Source organism: Callorhinus ursinus, unplaced genomic scaffold (genome assembly GCF_003265705.2).
Source record: "Callorhinus ursinus isolate GAN/ISIS: 27379988/994484 unplaced genomic scaffold, GSC_fseal_2.0 scaffold13, whole genome shotgun sequence".
NCBI lineage: Eukaryota > Metazoa > Chordata > Mammalia > Carnivora > Otariidae > Callorhinus > Callorhinus ursinus.
This window is the reverse complement of record NW_027397075.1, coordinates 22,650,927-22,671,434: the sequence shown is the minus strand read 5'-3', so window position 1 is coordinate 22,671,434 and position 20,508 is coordinate 22,650,927. Positions and strand designations below refer to the sequence as shown.

Genomic DNA, 20,508 nt, shown 5'->3' with positions numbered 1-20,508 from the left:
AAAAGTAACATTTTTAGGCTTGTTCTCTTAAAATTGAGAGCAAAATGAGAGATAAAATAAGTAGGGTATAGCTGAGGGATGAAATTCTCAAGTAAGGGTTGTCCTTACAATGGCACACCAATCACCCACAGGGTGTGCTAGGAAGCAGAGCTTCCGTCCCGTCCAGACACCGCCTGGCCTGCAGAACAGCCGAGATGAGAGCAGACACCAGCAGAACGATCACTACCCGTGGAGAGAGACCAGGGCCTGTGATTTCCCAAACACCTTCTTTCAGCACCTTTTGCTTTCTTAATCTTTGCTTCTAAACTATAGCAGCAACAGTTTATCTGAAGAAAAAATATCCCTACAATCTGCTAGTTACTGCAGAATAAACTTCAAGTTAGAATGTTTTCAACTTTCCCTATTGCCTACTTATTTCATAGAATTTTAGAGAATTAGGACCTTAGACATTAGCATAAGTTCTTCAATTTATGGAGAAAAAAAGAGGCCTGGAAAGGTGTTGCCTTACTTAAATCAAAGTTTAAGCCAGGTCTACCGACTCCCAGAGTTCAAAGCTCTTTCGCTGTTATTCCAAGGACTTCACGATTACATGGTAGGAAATCCTTATTTAAAAAATTTATTTTTACAATTCCAGTTAGGCTAACTCTTCTTTGAAAAGACATCCTCAATTTCTCATGGAATGATGCTTTTTGTGATTTCTAACCATGAAGAGAAATTTTACTTCTTCCTCTTGAATTTTATTCTGTTCAGGTAAAACCCTGCATAGAATTAAATTTAATTTTATAGCATTAGGCTTATTTGATATATTATTGGTACTAGTAAGACATTTCAGATAAATCATTAAATTGAAAATTTATGTCAAAGGTATTTGAAATCCCAATCCCTAGGGAGGTTTTCTTGGTTGGTGAGGTGCTAGACAGCACATATAGTAAAATCAAAGTTCTAAGATCAGCTTAATTAATTTTATAGCTAACCTGAAAATTATTTGTTACATTATTTTAGTTATAAAATTATGCAACACTCCTTCTTATGGGAGTAATAAACTATTCACTATGAAGACATACTGTCAAGAATTGAAAAAGGAAGAGTTACTAGGATTATTTATTTGTGAATGCTCTGGCTTCTTTTACTGCTAACCAAAACTTTGTTGGCCTTAAAACACATCCACATCTATAGATGTAACAAACACATTTCAGGAAACAAACACTACATTTCACACTTTATATCAGAATATTTTGGTGGGAAACAAAACCACAAACATATTTTACATGTGTATCTATAAGCAGGTAGCAATAAGATCATTTGGGGGAAAAGATCCCTGGCGATGTTCTGTATTGATCTTTGACCTGGAGGAAGAAATAACTGAAGCCATGCATGCCCAATACCTAATTCCTACCATCTATAAAATTTGAGGTTTAGAATAAAAAGGAGAAAGCAAACAGCCTAAAAAAAATTCTAAGGATGTTAACATGTTTTTTTTTTTTAAATGTGCATCTAAAACATAATGAAAACCAATTGCTTTATTTTGATAATTCAGCACACTTGGTTTTAAATATATCTTATCAAAGTAAATCTGGATATTTTAACATAACTTGATATTGAAGAATCACTGAAGGAAAGTGGGGGGGTGGAGTGGGGACTAAACCTTCCTAAAAGCATATTACATCAGAATGAAAGAAGCATAAAAGAACTTTTAATGCTTCTAAGTCAGAGATTCCATTCTTCTATTTTTATCATACACATTTCTTTGAAAAGCTTTTTTTAGACATGGCCTAAATTATGAAATTTGAAACATTACAGAATTATTTTCACATATGCCAATCTGGACATATCACAGGCTCTAGGTTCAGAGATCTCCTTTAAAGTTTACCGTTTGTACAGCAACCCTGACCAGTATGGTTTTACATTCTTTTAAATCATATATATTTTTTTAAGATTTTATTTATTTATTTTGAGAGAGAGGGAGCACAGGGGAAAGGGGCTGAGGGAGAAGGAGAAGCAGACTACCCGCTGAGAAGGAAGTCTGACCCGGGGCCCAGGATCATGACCTGAGCGGAAGGCAGACGCTCAACTGACTAAGCCACCCAGGCGCCCCTTAAATCATAATTCAAAAGCTAAATCTAAGAATTTTTATTTGCTTTTTCCATTCAAGGTATTATAATTATCTTAAGTAGAAATATCACAGCATCAAAGACACCCCAATTAGCAACTAGATCAAAAAGGTGTCTGTTTTTCTTTCTTTTTTTTTTATTACCTACCCATATAACTACTTTAGTACATTACCACTGACTACGAGATCCTAGCCATTATCCTTCTAGATGGTATAGAATACTATAAACGGGTATCTTGAGAGAATCTGAACATACAATCCTGGATCATGATATGGCTTCATGAATTTAGTAAAACATGAGAATTACATAGATTATAGTGGGCAATATACTGAATATATTGTATTTTGGCCTTGTATACACTCCTGAGAGAATCCAGTAAATTCCAGCCATCCTCTAGAAGCCTGCAAGCAAGTAGATACAGACTGTTTCCGAGAGCCAGACCGGATATGGCAGAAGCAGCAAGAGGCTGGGAATGAAAAGGCCTTGGGGCTTCTCATCCTGTCCCTGCCACGGCTATGTGATCAGGGCGGGTCACTGTATCTCTTGGCCCGAGTTACCTAAACAGAATGACCCTTCCAGCTTTTCAATTCTATGGTTCTAATTATTTAATATGCCGCGGGTAAGTATGAAGAAGGCCCATATCACGTGCCTCAATTTACCCTGGGGAATTTCAATAAGCAATTCAAGGTACTTTTTGGATAAAGAAAACTGCATGTTTATCAAGTTCTGTATTCAAAGCAGAAAACACAATTTATCTTTAAAGACATAGCATCTCATAGCGGTTTCTTAGACTTGCTTAAGTAGTCCTATTTGGCTTGCTTCTCACAGAAGCCCTTCGTGTTCAACCCCGAGGAATAAGACCAGCTCACTCATGTGTTCCGGGCCAGACGACTGGTACAGAAGGAACCGTCCCATGCTACTTGGTGACATACGCTTGCGTTACAGCTTACGGTGAGACAGGAGAAAACTGTAACATTTCTGCGTACTGAAGCGGAGGTGAGGTGATCGAACAAGCCACGTGGCAGAAGAAACTCTATCACAGTACACACCAGAGAATGTAGCACAAAGGAAATGTGAACTGAAGAGGCAGAGCCATAAGAAGGACAGAAAACCAACACTGGGTAAACATCAACCAACAGAGAGCAGTGAGTTCTAAAACGCTTGCGGTAACTGCATGAACCAGCACTGAAAGCTTCGAGTGCAGAAGCGGGGAGGGTGGCGGCATGAGGGAAAATGCCAGCTCTTCTTCCGGAGTTAGGATTCTAGGTCACCTATGTCCCGCCTACATGCACTCCCACCATGGATCTGCCCGTCACCACCACAGCCCCTGAGCCGGAGAGAGGGAGATGTGAGCGTGGCAGTGAGGGCAGAGAAGGGGAATACAGAGTGAAAACAGAACACAAGGAGCACCGTTAGGCTTGGGGCCCATGGCTACACTGTGGCAGACATCGAACTCGGAACACCAGATTGCGTACCAACCGTCCCTCACTCTTCCCTCAAGCCTTCGCACGTGCTCAGATGCTTGTGCTGGTAAGAGAGACTAAGTCTCTGAGCAGCTGTTTCCCCCCACTGGCCTCTGCAGCCCCACCCAGGAGTGAGGCTGATTATGAAGTAAGGGTTGACGCTCACAGGTACACACAGAAATGTGGGTGAGGACTCTGGTCACACACGTACTCTCCCCGGCTACAGCTGTGAGTATGAAGTACACCAGCACAGAGTATCCCAGGAGCCGTTAGATTCTGGAGTGGGTAAGTAACCTTTGGTAGTACACTCAATGACAGCTAATAACTAGAGTTAAGGGACAGAAGAGCGTTTATGAGATGCACTCGTGACCAGTTACATTTCTGTAGCCGGTTAGACCCGTATGTGCTTAGGGATTATCACGAATCCACTTCTTCTGCTGAAGTATATTAAGAATTAGTTTTCACCTGCCCCAACTGTAAACAGATTGAACTTTAAAAAGCATATGAGACATTTCTACATAAATGGGAAAGGCAAGGGTAAAACAGCAATTATTTCACTTAGCTCTCAAGGAATAATAAAGGGTATCCTGCTCTTCTTCAGATTAAGGGCCTTGAATTATGTGAGGATATTTAAAAATCAAACACATGCTTTTAGCAGTACAATGTTAATTCCTATTATTTAATCCAGGTATTATTCATCTAATTTGACACATGAATCCAGACACTAACATTCTGAAATAGGTTCTAATTTTGAAATCACTACTTTACCCCAGAGCATTCATTGGAAGTGTGTGTAACTTCTGAATTTTCCATTTACTAATGAGCTAACTAAAATAATTTTTATAGGAGAAAATACCCTCTTATAGCATAACCTTTCTGCTGAACCTCTTATAGCATAACCTTTCTGCCGAATATTTTTAGAAGTCACACTAGACATCTAATTTCTTTTAAAAAGGAGTCCCAAAACATGAAAGAAATATTATGCTAATATTGTAAAAAGTCTGGACCCAATTTACCTGAAGGAGAGCCATGTGCTGAGCTCATACTTTTGACCTTGGAGTCTGACAGTCGAGAGATACTGTTAGCTCTAATTCTAGGAGAAAATTTGTCTGAAGGTACTAATCTGGCTCCACTTCGAATGATGGCTTCTGCAGTCCGCGAAGAGGCACTACTTCTAGAGATTGTTGCCTCAGAGTCACTGCGAGCTGACAAGGAGCCGAGCCTTGTTCGACGAGGCTGAGCCAGTAAATCAATCCTAGAGATGTTACGCCTCCCTGTGGGCGGCTTTGACGTGGAACTGGTTGTGGACACTTCAGAAGCAACGGATGCTTTGTCAGCATCAGCCAGTTCGCTGTCGGACACTTCACCAAGTCGTGCTCTGCGCAAGAGGGAAGTCCTGGTAGGCCGTGGCCTGGGAAGAGTCGTTGATTTACTGGAAAATCCAGGTGCTACGGGAGAAGTCTTAGATTTAGTTACTTTACTTCCTTCCAGTTTGGAATGTGCATGCTCATCAGTTGAGGTAAGTGGAGTCCTGGCATGAGATTTACAAGAGTAAGTTTCCTGATCTGATGACATAATGTCAGAGATGGCAGAATGAGGTACACTGGAGGTCTGGTCATCGTCTGTTAAATCCACTGAAGGTTGTCTTATTCTTCCACTGGACTGTACAAATTTGCGACCATCCGCTCTTGAGCCTACATCTGAGGAACGACTTTTTGTTTTCTTCTCAATTTTCTCCCTAGCACCTGAAGATGATGATTTTGTAACATCTTTAGAAGGAGAACTCGTGGAACACCTATCTTTATAGAGACTCGTGAAACTCTTTCGCTTTTGGGTTGACTTTCTTTCAGTCTCTCCCGTGACCAGACTGATTGTACTCGCTGTGTCCACATCAGATTCTGGGGAGATAGAGTTGTCTCTATTATAACTGGGAGTATCTGGGCCTTCATCAGTTTTATTATCTTCACGCAGCTTGGCTTCTAGAAAAGCCATTACCGCTTCTGTGTCCTTTAGAATAAGGGTGGTGTCCATACTAGAATCAGTATCCACAGAGTCACTTCTTTCTCGTATTCTGCTGGCAGCTGTCAAAGCCAGAGAAGGCGGTGTAGACGAAGTCTGCTTATTTATATGGGGAATAAGTTCTATGGGTATGTTGGGGCTAGGTTTTTCTATGGTGAAGCTTCCTTGCCGAACCAAGGACTTGGAGGATTCCTTCTTATCGCTGCCCTTTGAAGTCTGACCTTTGAGAACGTCCTCAGCTTTTCTTCGCTTGCCCTCGTTTTGTGTCACCCTTTCTCCTTTGCTTGCAGAGTGGCCTGGAATTTTTTCTTGAGGCTGTGACTCTTGTTTGAAAGATTCCTCCCAGCACCTATCTATCTGACCTGAAACATTCTTAGAAGCTAACAACTTGGTAGGTGTCCACTGTGCCTGCTCCTTTTGTTCTTGTTGCTGAATTTTAGCTAATGTCTGCTTTACCAAAGAAGCTTCCTTTTCAGTTTCACTTTTGTCCTTTCCAGAAGAGCTGCCCAAGTGAAGCAGGGTTTTATTATCTCCGCCAGGTTTCGCGGCCTCGCCGTTCACTGCCCTGCTCATCTTATTCAAGGCTCTGTCGGCATCCTGTTTATCCTTCTGGTATACCTGTGCGGGTGCTTCTTTTTCCTGAAGTTCTGTGTCTTGTTTTTCTCCGATCTCTGACCTCTGTGTTATACCCTTGGCTCTGGAGCTCTCAAGGGACTTTTCTTCATTTGGAAGCTGGGGAAGGGTGCGTCGCCTTCTCTCTCCCTGACTAGCCAAGGAAGTTGCTGACCCAGTACTTCTCACTGAAATGCCAGACTCACTGATATCTGCATCTATAAAATAAAACCACAAAGAAGACCTGTATGAGAGCAAAAAAGTACAAATAAAAAGAATATCGTATTATATTAGATTTTGCAATGTAAGTTAAGGAATGGCTTAGTATATAAGCAAACTTTGAATAAACACACCAGTATTGTGACATAATAGTTTCAAAAGCAAGTACAACACCACGATGTACAAATAGGCAGATTACTAATGGGGGGAATCAAGAAAGGCAGTTTTAGGAGATGAAAATTGGGGTCATCTGTTCTTAACCCTCCATCTATTGCTTTTTCTTTCAATGTATTTTATGGCAGGGAAGGTCACTGTGTTCATTCTTGCTTCTCTAAGGTCCATGAAATTTTGCTCAAGAAAATGTTTTGCAAAACTGCACAGAGAATGCCTAATAAACACTTTCAATTACATAGTACAGAAGAATATTTCTAGGGGCGCCTAGGTTGCTCAGTGGGTTAAGCATCTGACTTTTGATCTCAGCTCAGGTCTTGATCTCAGGGTCTTGAGTTCAAGCTCCATGCTGAACTTAAAAAAAGAAAAAAAAGAATAATACATCTAGTTTTTAATGAGCATTGTTACCTATCTGAAAGAATGACAAGTTTGGATTTCCTAAGTAAAACAGAAAATGCAAAACTTTAGAAGGATTTCTAAAAAAAATTTAACACTGATGAAAAGAACTTAAAGAAAATTTTTATTTTTTTATTTTTAAGATTTTTAAGATTTTTTTAATTTATTTATTTGAGAGAGAGAATGAGAGCCAGAGAGCACGAGAGGGAAGAGGGTCAGAGGGAGAAGCAGACTCCCTGCTGAGCAGGGAGCCCGATGTGGGACTCGATCCTGGGACTCCAGGATCATGACCTGAGCCGAAGGCAGTTGCTTAACCAACTGAGCCACCCAGGCGCCCTTAAAGAAAATTTTTAAAGATTTTATTTATTTATTAGAGAGAGAGACAGACAAAAAGAGAGCATGAGTGGGGGGAGGGGCAGAGGGACAAGCAGCCTCCCCGGTGAGCGCAGAGTCCAAGGTGGGGCTCCATCCCAGGACCCTGAGATCATGACCTGAGTCAAAATCAAGAGTCAGACGTTTAACCGACTGAGCCACCCAGGCACCCCAAGAAATTTAAAAAATTTTAAGTGTGAAACAAGAGAACAGGACTTACCATACTTTTACAAACTGAGGGATTTTTAAATTATGGTCTTTTGGTATATTAACGGCTCATATAGAAACACATGATCACTTTCTCTTTTCACAATTAAGTAGAAGACAATGAGAAAATATATACTTTGATGTTTCCATGTGAGAGAATTTGAGAATACCTGAGGATTTTCCTGACTACAACACATGGAATGCATTTTGAGAAAAGGGACACATCCATTTAGGGAAAAAAAAGTTAACATATAAAGCATTCTCATCTCTGGTGATAAGTGGAGCAAGATACCAAGACATAGTTTCTGTGGGTCTTTTCTCCCTTTATAATTCTGAAAGTTGAACATTTAAATTTCACAGCAATATAAAGTTTACGATGCAGGAAAAGAGCTACTAAACTTCCTGATTCAACTTTAGCGATTAGTCCTGCCATGGTATTGTATCTCATCTCTGTAGTGCTACCAGGAGCACTACTACATAGCACGACTGCTCGCTATTTTATCTTTCTGTATTTTTCTAGCATTTCTCACACTGTCCTGCTCCTAACATGCATGGAATGAATGTTTAACAAGAATATTTTAGGATTTAAGTCGATTCATAATTTAGAAGATGATGAAACACGTTGAAACGAGGTAACGAAGGGTCGTGGTTTGTTATATTTTTAACAAGGTAGAATTTTGCTTTCTACAACTAAACTGACTAATTTCATAATGGATTCTTGTTAAGTTTACCTAGCCTCTTTGACCCCTCTATTTGGGTTCTTTGTTTTCCAACTGGTGACCAGTTTATGTTAAATCAATCTGCAAATCATTCAGTCTTTTCCAAAGATTTTTGGTAATACTATCGATTACTTCTAATTTCTATAGTAAATCAGTGATATAGCTTTTCTAGTATATTGCTATGTACCTTGCTCAAATGCTTGCTGAGTAATGTTTACAAAATTCCTAAACCATATTTTTGGGGTGCCATAAGCCAGAGACAAAATAAATTTCCATTTCCATTTTCAACAATAACAAAATTTAGAATACACATAAAAATCCACATGCAAATTCTCCTTGAGGGTTTTATTTCTAATTAAGAATGTAATTAACTGAACATAATCAAAATCATTAGAGACATAAAATTTCATTTTTTTTTTAAAGAAACTTTTTCAGTTCACAGAAATATTAGAAGGCAATAAAAATCACACTACACAGGGCGCCTGGGTGGCTCAGATGGTTACGTGTCTGCCGCCTTTGGCTCAGGTCATGATCCCAGGGTCCTGGGATCGAGTCCCGCATCGGGCTCCCTGCTCCTTGGGGGCCTGCTTCTCCCTCTGCCTCTCTCTCTCTGTCTCTCATGAAAAAAAAAAAAAAAAAAATCTTAAAAAAAAAAAATCACACTACACAGACTTGCAAAAGATATTAAGTAAATTAAGTGTGTAATAGTTCTTTTTTATTGAATTGTATTGAATGCTTTTTACTTAAATGCACAAAGTAGCATTAAAATATTTATTAATGATATTAATGAATGTTATAATTTGGAACTATTGTTAGTCTTATTTTAAAATTTTCATTTTTATATATATGTCATATACATAAATTTGTATATATGTTATGTGCTTCCCCTACAAATTATCTCCTATCTTCAGTTAGGTTATATTTTAATGATATCTGCATTATTAGTGCAAATAAAATCATATATATCTAGTATAAGCATGAGAATATGTGACTATGTTTATTTAGATTTAATTTACTTCTCACTATACAGATTTAGTTTGTTTTTAAAAAAAAAACTGTGGAAAGAGCCGAGATGCCCTTCAACAGATGAATGGATAAAGATGATGTGGTCCATATATACAATGGAATATTACTCAGCCATCAGAAAGGATGAATACCCAACTTTCACATCAACATGGATGGGACTGGAGGAGATTATGCTAAGTGAAATGAGTCAAGCAGAGAAAGTCCATTATCATATGGTTTCACTTATTTGTGGAACATAAGGAATAACATGGAGGACATTAGGAGAAGGAAGGGAAAAATGAAGGGGGAGAGATGAACCATGAGAGACTGTGGACTCTGAGAAACAAACAGGGTTTTAGAGGGGCGGGGGGTGGGGGGATGGGTTAGCCGGGTGATGGGTATTAAGGAGGGCACGTATTGCAAGGAGCACTGGGTGTTATACGAAAACAATGGCTCGTGGATCACCACATCAAAAACTAATGGTGTATTGTATGGTAACTAACATAACAATAAAATTTAAAAAAAAAACATGTATGATTCACAAAAAAGAAAGAGAGAGAGAGAAAAAAATACCATTCTCTAAAGGAACAGGGACAGACAATTCCATTATCCTTTCTTCTTGATCATGTCTTGTATGATTTGCAGCCAAACTAGCCCATTGTGAAACCCAGCGTTTGTTTCCAGATGATGTGCCTTCCTAAAGGAGAAAAAGAAGGGAGTGAAATCAGTCTATTTAGTCAGAGAGTTCTATGTAGTCACGTTATCCTGTCATCCGAAGCCATATTTAAACCTCACATTGCCATATTATCATTAATTAAATTTCCTCATATATAGAATGAAGATTCTCTAGGTACCCCTTTTAACTACATCTTATTATTACTGTATATGCAGTATAATTTTCTCTACTTATTAAATACTAATGATGGCACTAAGATAAACACTTAGAGCTTAAATTTACTGTGGATGAACAAACGTGGGTCTATTACCGCAGCCTTATGGCTAACCAGTGGAGCTGGCTCTACTTCATTCTCTGGAACAGGAGTCTAAAGCTTCTCTAGCCCTCTAGGTGCTTCTAGGAATCAGACTGGTTCCAGAGTCCCAAGAAGTACTCCATCTGCCACATCATGTCTTTAGGGATTTCAAAAACTAACCCACAGCTTAAGACTTCTTTTTATAACACTTTACTGTTTCCAGAAGAAGCCAGAGATCACTTAACCTTTAAAAATTTTTCTATAACTAGTCTGAATCTAGACCTGTGCACATTTAGATCTGGCCTTAAGGCGAGTGCTCTTTGAATCATTATAGTCAAGTGTGAAATGGAATTTAATTCATGATATGGTTCCACAGACTTACGGACACATACTGGTAATTTTTAATTACCAAATGGGGCAATTTGGCATTTAATATGGATGATCTAGGGAATATAGAAAAAAATTGTGTTCCCTCATGAAAAATCTAAGTCAAGGCTTAATTTTGAGACTGGAATGACAACTAAAGATTGGAAGGTTATTTAACCAAAATTGTATTATGAAAACAATACCTTAAGTATCAGATTTATTGTACTAAGGATGATAGGCTAAAAACTGATGAAGTATTTCATACACACTACATATATGATTTCAAGAATAGGTTAAAATAGTAAGTATACATAGTGACATAAATACAATGAAGCCTAAGGATTCCTCCAAAGCCTGCTGAATCCTTGAATTCCCTTTCAAGATTCTGTGCTAACTGCCCACAGTTCTCAGCATGAAGAAGTACCAGGGCTGCTCACACCCTCACTGATAGTAGAACTATTCCTGGAAGAGTTTCTCGTGGCTTGTTTAGGTGATTCCCATATTGGGGCTATATATAAAGTCCACTTGAAATGGGTTGAAGGGATAAAGAAGGAAAGAAGGAGCCTTACAAAGTTCATGTTCATCAGAATTGTTGCTAGAGCAATTAGAATACCAAAACACTGCCTCAGGTAAGTATCACTTGCTTTCAATAAGGAAATTAAGCATCTTATGAAACAGAAACTAGAATTAAAATTCTCTAAGATTAAGGAAGAAAAAACAACACTAAAATACATACTTGCTTTCAGGAAAAAGCAGACCATTAAGGAACATTTTAACATAAATAAAAAAACAGGTGGATTTACCTGTCTATTGAAATATTTTATTTATATCCCATACAAATATCAACATTTTATTTATTATTGTTTTATTTATATTTTAAGTTACCTCATTTCCTGAGAGGTAGTAGTAAGGCCTCTTACGGTTCAAATTCTGGCTCCATAACGTACTAGGCTTTTTGACTGTGTCAACTTAATTTCTCTATATTTCAGTTTCCTTATTCATAAAATGGCACAAGATAGGTCCTATTGGATGTAAGCTCTTATTGTATGAATAAATTATAATCAATTAATACTTCTCAGTTATACACATCTTTCACATTTTGCTTTGACATAACAATGTGGAATGACATTCTAGTATCATTCCCAATATGGGAATAACTATTTGTTGAGGGCATAAATCTCAGGCTGTTACTCTGCTGAGTGCTTCAGACTTCACTAACTCCCTGTAAATAGGCTTTATCAACAATCCCGTTTGTAGATGAGAAAACTGCAGCTAAAAGGGGAAGTGTCCAACACAAAGGCGCTCTGTTAAACGTGGCCGCTCAGGGATTTGCACTCAGGTCTTCCCGGCTCTACTGTACCAGACTGACTCCCTAACTTTGTTGGCCAAGCCATCCGTGATTAACTTCATGTTAATCCGAATCACATCCGGGGCTGCACCATACCCGCACTTATTGAGGTATGCAAGTTCTATCTGTCTGGCATGATATTCAGACCTGTCCATGCTAAATACATGCCCTCCTAGGAAGTTTAAACAGTCATCATGTAGCCCATCAGCTGCTTTCTGAAATTAACATTGTCCCTTCACTAATGAACATAGTAACATAATTTAAAAGAACGTAACAACAAAAACTGAAACAGAATTACTGCAAAATTGCTTTAGGCTTTTATTAGAAACTAATTTGTGAGAATTTAGTTTTTAGAAGAACTTCCCAGGTGGATATATCAATTACTTAAAATAATATAATTACAAAAATGATGAAAATTTACATTTTGTGTGTGTAAAAGTTACATATGAGGAAGGGGTGTATACCTCTGAGTTGTGAAATCCAGGTGTACTCAGCGGCTTTCTTTCTTCCATTACTACTGCAGCAGAGCTGAGAGCCCAATCTTTTATCAGATCTTTATGCTTTTCATTGATAATAGGCCTATTATAATCCTGATTGTCATCTACTCCAAAAACCTAGGAGGAGAAATTATTTTATAAATGAAAAGTCTGAGCACCAGATTACTAGGGATAGTATCAGTAACTTCAGAGGCAAGTAAAAATACTCTGAATTAATTTCGATGGGTAATTCACTAGTGAAGGAAACATGTTTAAGGACAGGGTAACATCCAACTGAAGCAAGAGTTGGAAAGAAAAACGGGGCTGTGGCAGCTTACTTCATAGTAAATGAGACTATCCTTTTTAATATTTAGCCAAGTACTGTTTGATAATAAAATAGATATCCAGGACATTACATCTGATTTGTTAAAAGATGTTAATAATGTTAACTATTATAATAATGCAGAGTTAGGAAAGAATACTACTTCAGCTTGTTTCCAGCTTGTCTCTTTACTCTATTATTTTTGAGAATCATGCTGCAAGGCTATAAGCATACAGCTGATTTCACTGGTTCCTTCCCTAACAAATGTGTAACATTTACATGCATGAATTTCAATTATACTTGGAATTTTCTAAGGTCCCAAATATCAGATTTTGTTGTATGATCTCTGCATGGAGTACAGCATGATCTTCAAATTTTATTTGCCTAAAAATTCATCGAAAGGCCTTTAAAAGGCAGATCCTGGGTCTCCCCCAACAGACCAGCATTTTCAATAAGCAAGTCGATGATGGTCAACACTTGTGGAATATTTAAACACAGAGAACAATAATCATGTGCTCAATCAAGGGCAGGATCTGAGTCTTACTGATTTCCTGGCACGTAACAGGCTGGAGAATGGGGTAACCTAACAGACTAGAAAAAGGTTATAACTACGTAAACTTTAACATTCCATTTTACTAATAAGTTTCTTTGTTCCTGATGCTTATTATTTATAGATTTTATTTGTGGCTCTAATTACTACAATAAAGAAAAATATTGTGTTTGAATTGGTGCTTTGTAGAAAGGATCTTTAGAACATAATCAAAGGGCCTTCTTTGGTATACAAAGGGAAAGATACCTTAAGGTAAACTATTTTCTAGAAAGCTTTTTAACAATCATACAGTATACCTGATAAATTCTGAAGCCCACATTTAATAAAGGAGACATCAGATTTTCAAATTTTTAACTTTTAAAACTTGGAAATTTTACCACTAGGTGGCCTTATTACTTAATATTTTATTCAAATATAACTACAGTTTTCAAGAATTGTGATTTATATCTGTTGAACCACTCAATATTTGAATTATCTCTGCTTTAAAAGTAAATTGTATATTGCTAATTTTAAATCAAATATGGATTTTAATAACACATGGAAGCACAGTTTACAGAAGGGAAAAAACAGCCCTGTTTCATTTTGTTAAACACAGAATTGGTAAGTTTAACAACAACAGTAAAAAAATGCTGTGTATACCGTTCCATGGGTTCTGCCTCCAGTCCCACTTGTAAAAGAGCACAAATCAGAGCTACTCGAGTTACTTGTGACTGTCTTAAAATAAAAACTTAAAATTATTTCTCACTTAAGTCACTGACCTCCAAATTTACTGGAATCCTTATTTTTATAATCACGGAGTGAAAATCTAACTCCAGTTTGCAAGTAAAATAAAAGCACGCACATGTGAGTACTTGCATGTGCTATTTGGCATGTTAATAAACGATCTCAGGTGATTTTCTGATTTGGTGGTATTTACTTCTACTTCATACTCAAAATGCACTTCCAAAACTTGTTTTCCTCAAACAGTTAAGCACCACCAGTTTGAAGTAAAACATAATAAATCTCTCCCAATCACTGACACTACTTTGACATGATAACAAAATACATGCAGACAAAGAAGCGATGCTTCCAGGGAAGAGAAGCTGAAATTGTACAGAAAGAATACTCAGGGGGCGCCTGGGTGGCTCAGTCGTTAAGCGTCTGCCTTCGGCTCAGGTCATGATCCCAGGGTCCTGGGATCAAGCCCTGCATCAGCCTCCCTGCTCGGCGGGAAGCCTGCTTCTCCCTCTCCCACTCCCCCTGCTTGTGGTCCCTCTCTCGCTGTGTCTCTGTCAAATAAATAAATAAAATCTTAAAAAAAAAAAAAAGAACACTCAGGGGACTTTTACAGATTCCTTGTAAAGCACCAGAGACAGCTACGTATATACCTGTCAAGAGTAGTTAAATCATCACCTGTTTCCCAAACAAGTGACAGGGCCTGAAGCACAACTGTGGGGGGAAAGAAGTCTCCAAAGTTCCTACCTATATTTTTTTGAGTGCTTTGAAAAATTAATGACAGCAATGACTACCCAGCTTGAAATCCCTATCCTCTTTGTGTCTTGCTACAAAAACATCCACTTGTGAGAACTTTCATGTGAAAACAAAGAGGACGTAAACATCTTATACTGTGTCCGTGTGCTTTAAAGCTATCAGAGTTTTCACATTTCAAAAAGCACATATAATCTGACATATGATCCAATAGTTGGACAAGACTTGAGACCTAAGTTTGCTAGATCTTGCCATATTTTCATTGTAGGCTTTGTCCCTAGGTGATTTCTTCCACATCCGAGGCATCCCTCCAACCACAGGCAGCTGCTCACTTGTCATCTCTCCTCATAGACGGCTCAAAGATATTTCAAATGCAATGTATGTCAACCCGGGCTTATGCTTCTCTTCCCTTTCCTGGGCTCAGGGACAGCCCCCAACTTGATATAGTACAAAATCAGGTTCTCTCATTCAGCTAGGGACTTTTTTTTAGGCTAAAAGTCTAGACTGAGGAAGGGAGAGAGATCAGATACCTGTCTAATTATTATGCTTCCTAATAGAGGCCACCCCCCATCCCAAGTTTGTCAGTCAGTTTCTAATTCTTCCAGGTGGGAACAAAAGAAAGGAGGAGGGGATGGGAATAGAAAATTTCCTTTTGAACTTACACTATCTGAGCTCTTTGGGCCTGGCAAATGCTTAAAGATAACTCATTCATCTTAGGGGTGGAGAATGTTCATGCCTCTAGGTCCCTTGGTTGAGGCAGATGCATCTCTATTTTGGGCAGTGACCCATGACTCCCTCCTGTGGCCTCCAGGTTTAGGGTAAGAAGACAGCACTTCCCTCACCATCCTACTCCAAGAATTATGGAACATGTCCTCTCTCTTTTCCTCTGGATGTGTGCATATGCTATTTGGCATCTCACTTTGGGATTTCACATCTGTATCTCAGCGGCTACTCTAAACAATTTTAACAGCCTGTTCCTGAGGTACGGTACTTACTATTTTTGCAGGCTACTGGGCTAGCCACCAGAGGTGCTTCAAAAATATGTGTAACTTAGTCCTTGTTCTCGGAAGGCTGAGGTCTAATACAGGAGGCTTATAAAGAAAAGAGAATGTCACCTGAACCATGCAGGGGCACTCTGTAGTTAAAACAACATTTCTTTAAGACCCAGACTATATTTTTAGATTTTAGTTTTAAATTTAAAGAAATGAAATACTCTCCAGATGATAAAGGTCTAGTACGTGCAGTACAAACCAAGGCTTTGAAAAGTATGACCTTGGTTTTTTCACCAGTGTATTATCATCATTGTCACTGTTGTTTATTAATTCAACAGTAATCTAACTTTCCATAAAAATGAGAAACATAATGGTAGGTTAAACATAAAGCTTTTGTGGGCTTATTTTAAATTAGCTGAAGAACAATACTGAAGAACTGAAGAACAGTATTGCATTCGTATATCAATCAGATCGAAGTGTCCAAGTAAATGTGCACTCAAGTTTCAACCTCAGATGACTGGAACAACTCTTTCCTCAATGAGCAAGGACCGCCTGGGTAGAGAGAGCAGGGTCTCTACCAGTTCAAGCCAACAGCAAAGGTTCCCATGGCCTATGAAAATCACTTGACGCATACTTTAAGAACTATGCAGAATCCTAGCTTCTAACATCAGGGAACAAAATCAGGAAGACTTAATAGAGGAGAATTTCTTTAAACATATAATTTTCCATAAAAAACCTAATTTCATTTTTAAAAAGAAAAATCCCTTAAAAGTCAGTGGAATAGGTGGTTCTAAGAATTTAACACTGTGATTTTTATAACATTTGTAATCAACTTTTAAAATTTAAAATTCAGATAAAACTATTAGAAAAAAGAATGGGGTTAAGAGAGACATTTTATAATTTATCATGGTATGTACATATATGTACACGCATGTTCACAGCAACATTAGTTACAAAAGCCAAAAGATGGAAAGCGCCCAAATGTCCATCAGCAGATGAACAGATAAATAAAATGTGGTTTATCTGACACACAATGGTGTACTAGTCATAAAAAGGAATGAAGTACCGACAAATTCTACATCATGGATGAACCCTGAAAATAGGCTACGTGAAAGCAGCTGGTCACAAGAGGCCACACAGTGTATGATTCCATTTATGTGAAAAGCCCAGAAGCAGCAAATCTATAGGCACGGGAAGTAGATTAGTGGTTGCCATGGGCTGGGAGAAATGGAGCGGGGAGGGTATCTCTTTTTGGGGTGAAGAAAATGCCGTGAAATTAGCGCTGATGGTTGCACAATGTGAATGTACTAAAAGCCAATACACTTTAAACGGCTAAAATGGTGAATGTCCTGTGAATGACATTACCCCAATTTTTTAAAAAAAGGCACCATCTAGTTTGATCTTCTCCCTTTTTACTTCTGCCTATGTAAAAACATGCTCAGATCTCTGCCCTCTCCCTGAACCTACCCTGTGGTCCTTGATTCTTCCCACTCCTGAGGAGTATTATACCCATGCCTCTTCTCTTTCCAGCACTGCTTAGCATTCTTTTTCTATTAGCTCCTCCTTTTCTATCTTTGAATTATGCTCAGGTCTAATCTCATGCATCTACAGTTAAAATGTCCAATTTCTCGCCTCTTTATGGCTCATTTCCTTGACATGCATTCCCTCCTTTCATGCCTAAAATCTGGGTGCTCATCAATGACCATCGTACCTTTTCCTTGATAAGCAGATTTTTAAGTGCTAAGCTGTTAGCTGGGTATTGCTAGAAACTCAAAGGCACATCTGGTCTTCTGCTAGTTGAGGCAATTCCCCTGAAACTTATATGTGTATTTCTTCCGATACAACCTCTACTCTTTTGCAGCCTTCATACTGACAAAGTGAAGCTTGTAACACATATAAGGTTTTAAACTATGCATTTTATCAAGTTATGTTAGGATCAAGATACAAACTAGTTTCAGCAAATAAAAAATATAGGAAAACTTGTTTGTGGAGGCCTGGCTGAATCTGACCAATCTATAAATTCATTAATTAAATTAGCTAATCTATAGCTAACCACACACAGATACTGACAAAAATCAAAGAGCATGTCACAAAGTCTTCTTTCTCATTATTCATTAAAAAGAGACTGTCTACTACATGCCAGGCACTGTTCTAAGCACAAGAAATACACAAGTGATCAAGACAAGTAAGGTCATTCTAGAAAGAACTGGCAGAAAGTAAACTAGCTAGAGGCAAGTTCTATAAGGGAAATAAGACATGGTAATGTGACAGAGAGAAAGAAGAGGTGAAGAGCAGGTCTACTTGAGACAGGAAGGGGGGAGAGAAAGCCTCTGAGAGTGAACGAAGAGAAGGAAGGAGCAAGGCATGCGAAAACACAAGGAAGAGCTTATGCGCTGAGGGCATGGTAGTTGGCAAGTCCTATAAGCAGGAAAATAAATAAGATTTCATATAATAACACAGGAAAGAAAGGGGGGAGCCTAGTAAATGTTATTAAGCTTCTGACTGAAGAGAGGTGAGGGTTCGGATGTGAAGCTTTGAGGACGAGCAGAGCAGGAGAGGTTTCCTGTACCTGAGACGTGCTAAGAAGAGCAGCTGAGAAGGGGAGAGGAGCAGGAATCAGAGTGACCAAAAGTCAATCCTCCTGATAAAGATTTTTCTTTAAAAAATTGCTTAGTGAAGAGAGGGCAAGAAAGATTAGTAGAAGAGGAAGAAAAATGAAGCCCTCAGAATTCGCCGGCTAGGAACTGCTATTTGCTTTGGCCCATTAACTCAGATTGTTTCTGGACTGGCAAGAAGTTGAAGAAAATGTTAAGTCCACATGAAAATGCTGCCCATTATCAAGGTCCCCTCTCACTGCTCGAGGCTCTTCGTTGATCTCCTACTCTGTAGTTCCCACACAAATCTGATTCTGTAGCCGAGTGGACACGGAACATGCTGCCGTTCTGTGTTCTGTCTGGCACTAGCACCTAGATTTTGACTCTGGTTTATCAGGGTTCCCCTGGCTCCGACTTGGATCTAATCTAAACTCTTGCTGTGAACTTCCAAACTGCTTACAGCTGGATCCAAGTTCTCACCACTGGCTTTCTTCCTTCTGTGTTTCCAGTCTTCTTAGAGCTTTCCTGGTTCTGGATTCCTCCCCTACCACCTGTTGCCTGTAGAGGAGCACAGGTAGATACAAGGCCCGTGAGAGAAGGGAATATACTCCTAAGAGGCATTTGGGAGGGACATATGTTGGCATGGACATGTGGACAGGAATCCAAACTCAGAGCAGGGAAAGTATCTGGCAGAATTGGTCTATGGAATGACATTTATGGAAAATACTTTTTTCAAGATAGAGCCTCAAGCCCTCTACAATGACCAAATTTTTTGTTACGTTAATATTTAACTTTCTGTTCTCACTACAAGTTTTTCTCCCTTAGCCTGGAAGGCTAGGAAATAGCCCTGATTCAAGTCCTCCCCTTCCCTCAGCGGTGTCTGTTTTGATGGAGGAGTGGGAAGAATAAGCCGGCACTATGATGGGTTCTCTAGATACCACAGGGAGGCCAAAGGAGGGAGGGCTGGGGAGGCTATTACTACTATGGAAGACAGTTACCTTTAATCCAAGCAGGCAACAGCACTTTCTTATTATAGCACATCTCCATGTCAGCTTAGACATAAAACTCAAGAGGTCTTTATAAATAACAAGCATTTGTGTTAATATCATATAAGAAGTGAATTTGGGGACAATGCATAAAATAAGGCTACCTACTGACAAACACACAGCACAAAAACATGAGCCAAAATGCTGTAATCCCGTAACTTGGGGTCTGGTGAGGGGACATTTCAGTACCCTTTAACTACAACCAGCAGAGAAAAACAAAGATATGGTATTTCAGCTTGATAATTTTTTTAGAGAGATCCTATTTTATGTGCATGCAACTTTTCCCAAGAAGCAAATACCTGTTCTAATTATCTTCTTTAGGCCCAGGAGTACAATGTTATTTTGGGGAAAAACTGAAAAGGCATCCAGTGCTGTATCATGTGATACTGTGGCTTACTCACTTCCTTTTGATTCTGTTTTGATTTCAACACGCTATTTTCTCTTGGTTTTCTCTATCTCCTCTGTGTGATTCTTTTCAGCCTCCTCTGCCCACTCTTTGTCCACCATTGTTCATGTTGCTAAGAACTTCCACTCTTTGTCTCCTCTCCCTCTACACATTCTTTCTAAGTAATCTCATCTATTATTTTGCATTGAGCTACTCTATTATTTCCCAAATGAGGATGTTGGCACAGATCTCTTACCCAAGACCCAGATATTTCTATACCTTTCTATCCAGCCGACTACTGGACACATCGGCAGCTCCTTAATTGCCTTCTCTGCTTCTGGCCTTTCCAATTTTCAATCCATTCTTCACACTTCTGACAGTGATTAGATGTCACTGCCCTATTTAAAAGTTGTAAGGGATTCCCACCAGCATTAAAAACTCTAGAGTCCTTCGTATGATACACAAGGGCCTTCCATATCTAGTCAGATCTCATCTCTCTAAAACAACTGTGGTCCTCTGAACAAGCTGTCCATACTCCCATGCTCCATATCTGAAACAGGTGGCTCCATATTTCTGGAAAACCCTACTTTACCACCCCTGTTACAGGATTGATTCCACCTGCTTAAGAATGAGCTCAGCTGACAATTAAATTCAGTATTTACTGAGGACATATAAAATACCAGGCCCTAGGTTCCCA

General features: G+C 38.8%; 1 protein-coding gene across 12 annotated transcripts in view; it reads right to left on the bottom strand.

Moving 5' to 3' along the window:
* The window catches only part of CEP170 (centrosomal protein 170), a 137,966-nt gene that overhangs the window by 23,930 nt on the left and 93,528 nt on the right, over positions 1–20,508 (bottom strand). For 11 of the 12 annotated variants that reach the window (XR_012380518.1, XM_025877569.2, XM_025877575.2 and 8 more), the window contains 3 exons: positions 12,444–12,593; positions 9,868–9,991; positions 4,591–6,423 (listed from right to left, as the gene is read on the bottom strand). Coding sequence is in view for 11 of the 12 variants with exons in the window: in XM_025877569.2 (XP_025733354.1) it covers positions 4,591–6,423; positions 9,868–9,991; positions 12,444–12,593 (2,107 nt within the window). In the remaining variant the exon portion in view is untranslated. The remainder of the gene's footprint in view (positions 1–4,590; positions 6,424–9,867; positions 9,992–12,443; positions 12,594–20,508) is intronic. The other variant, XM_025877573.2, reaches the window with a different exon arrangement.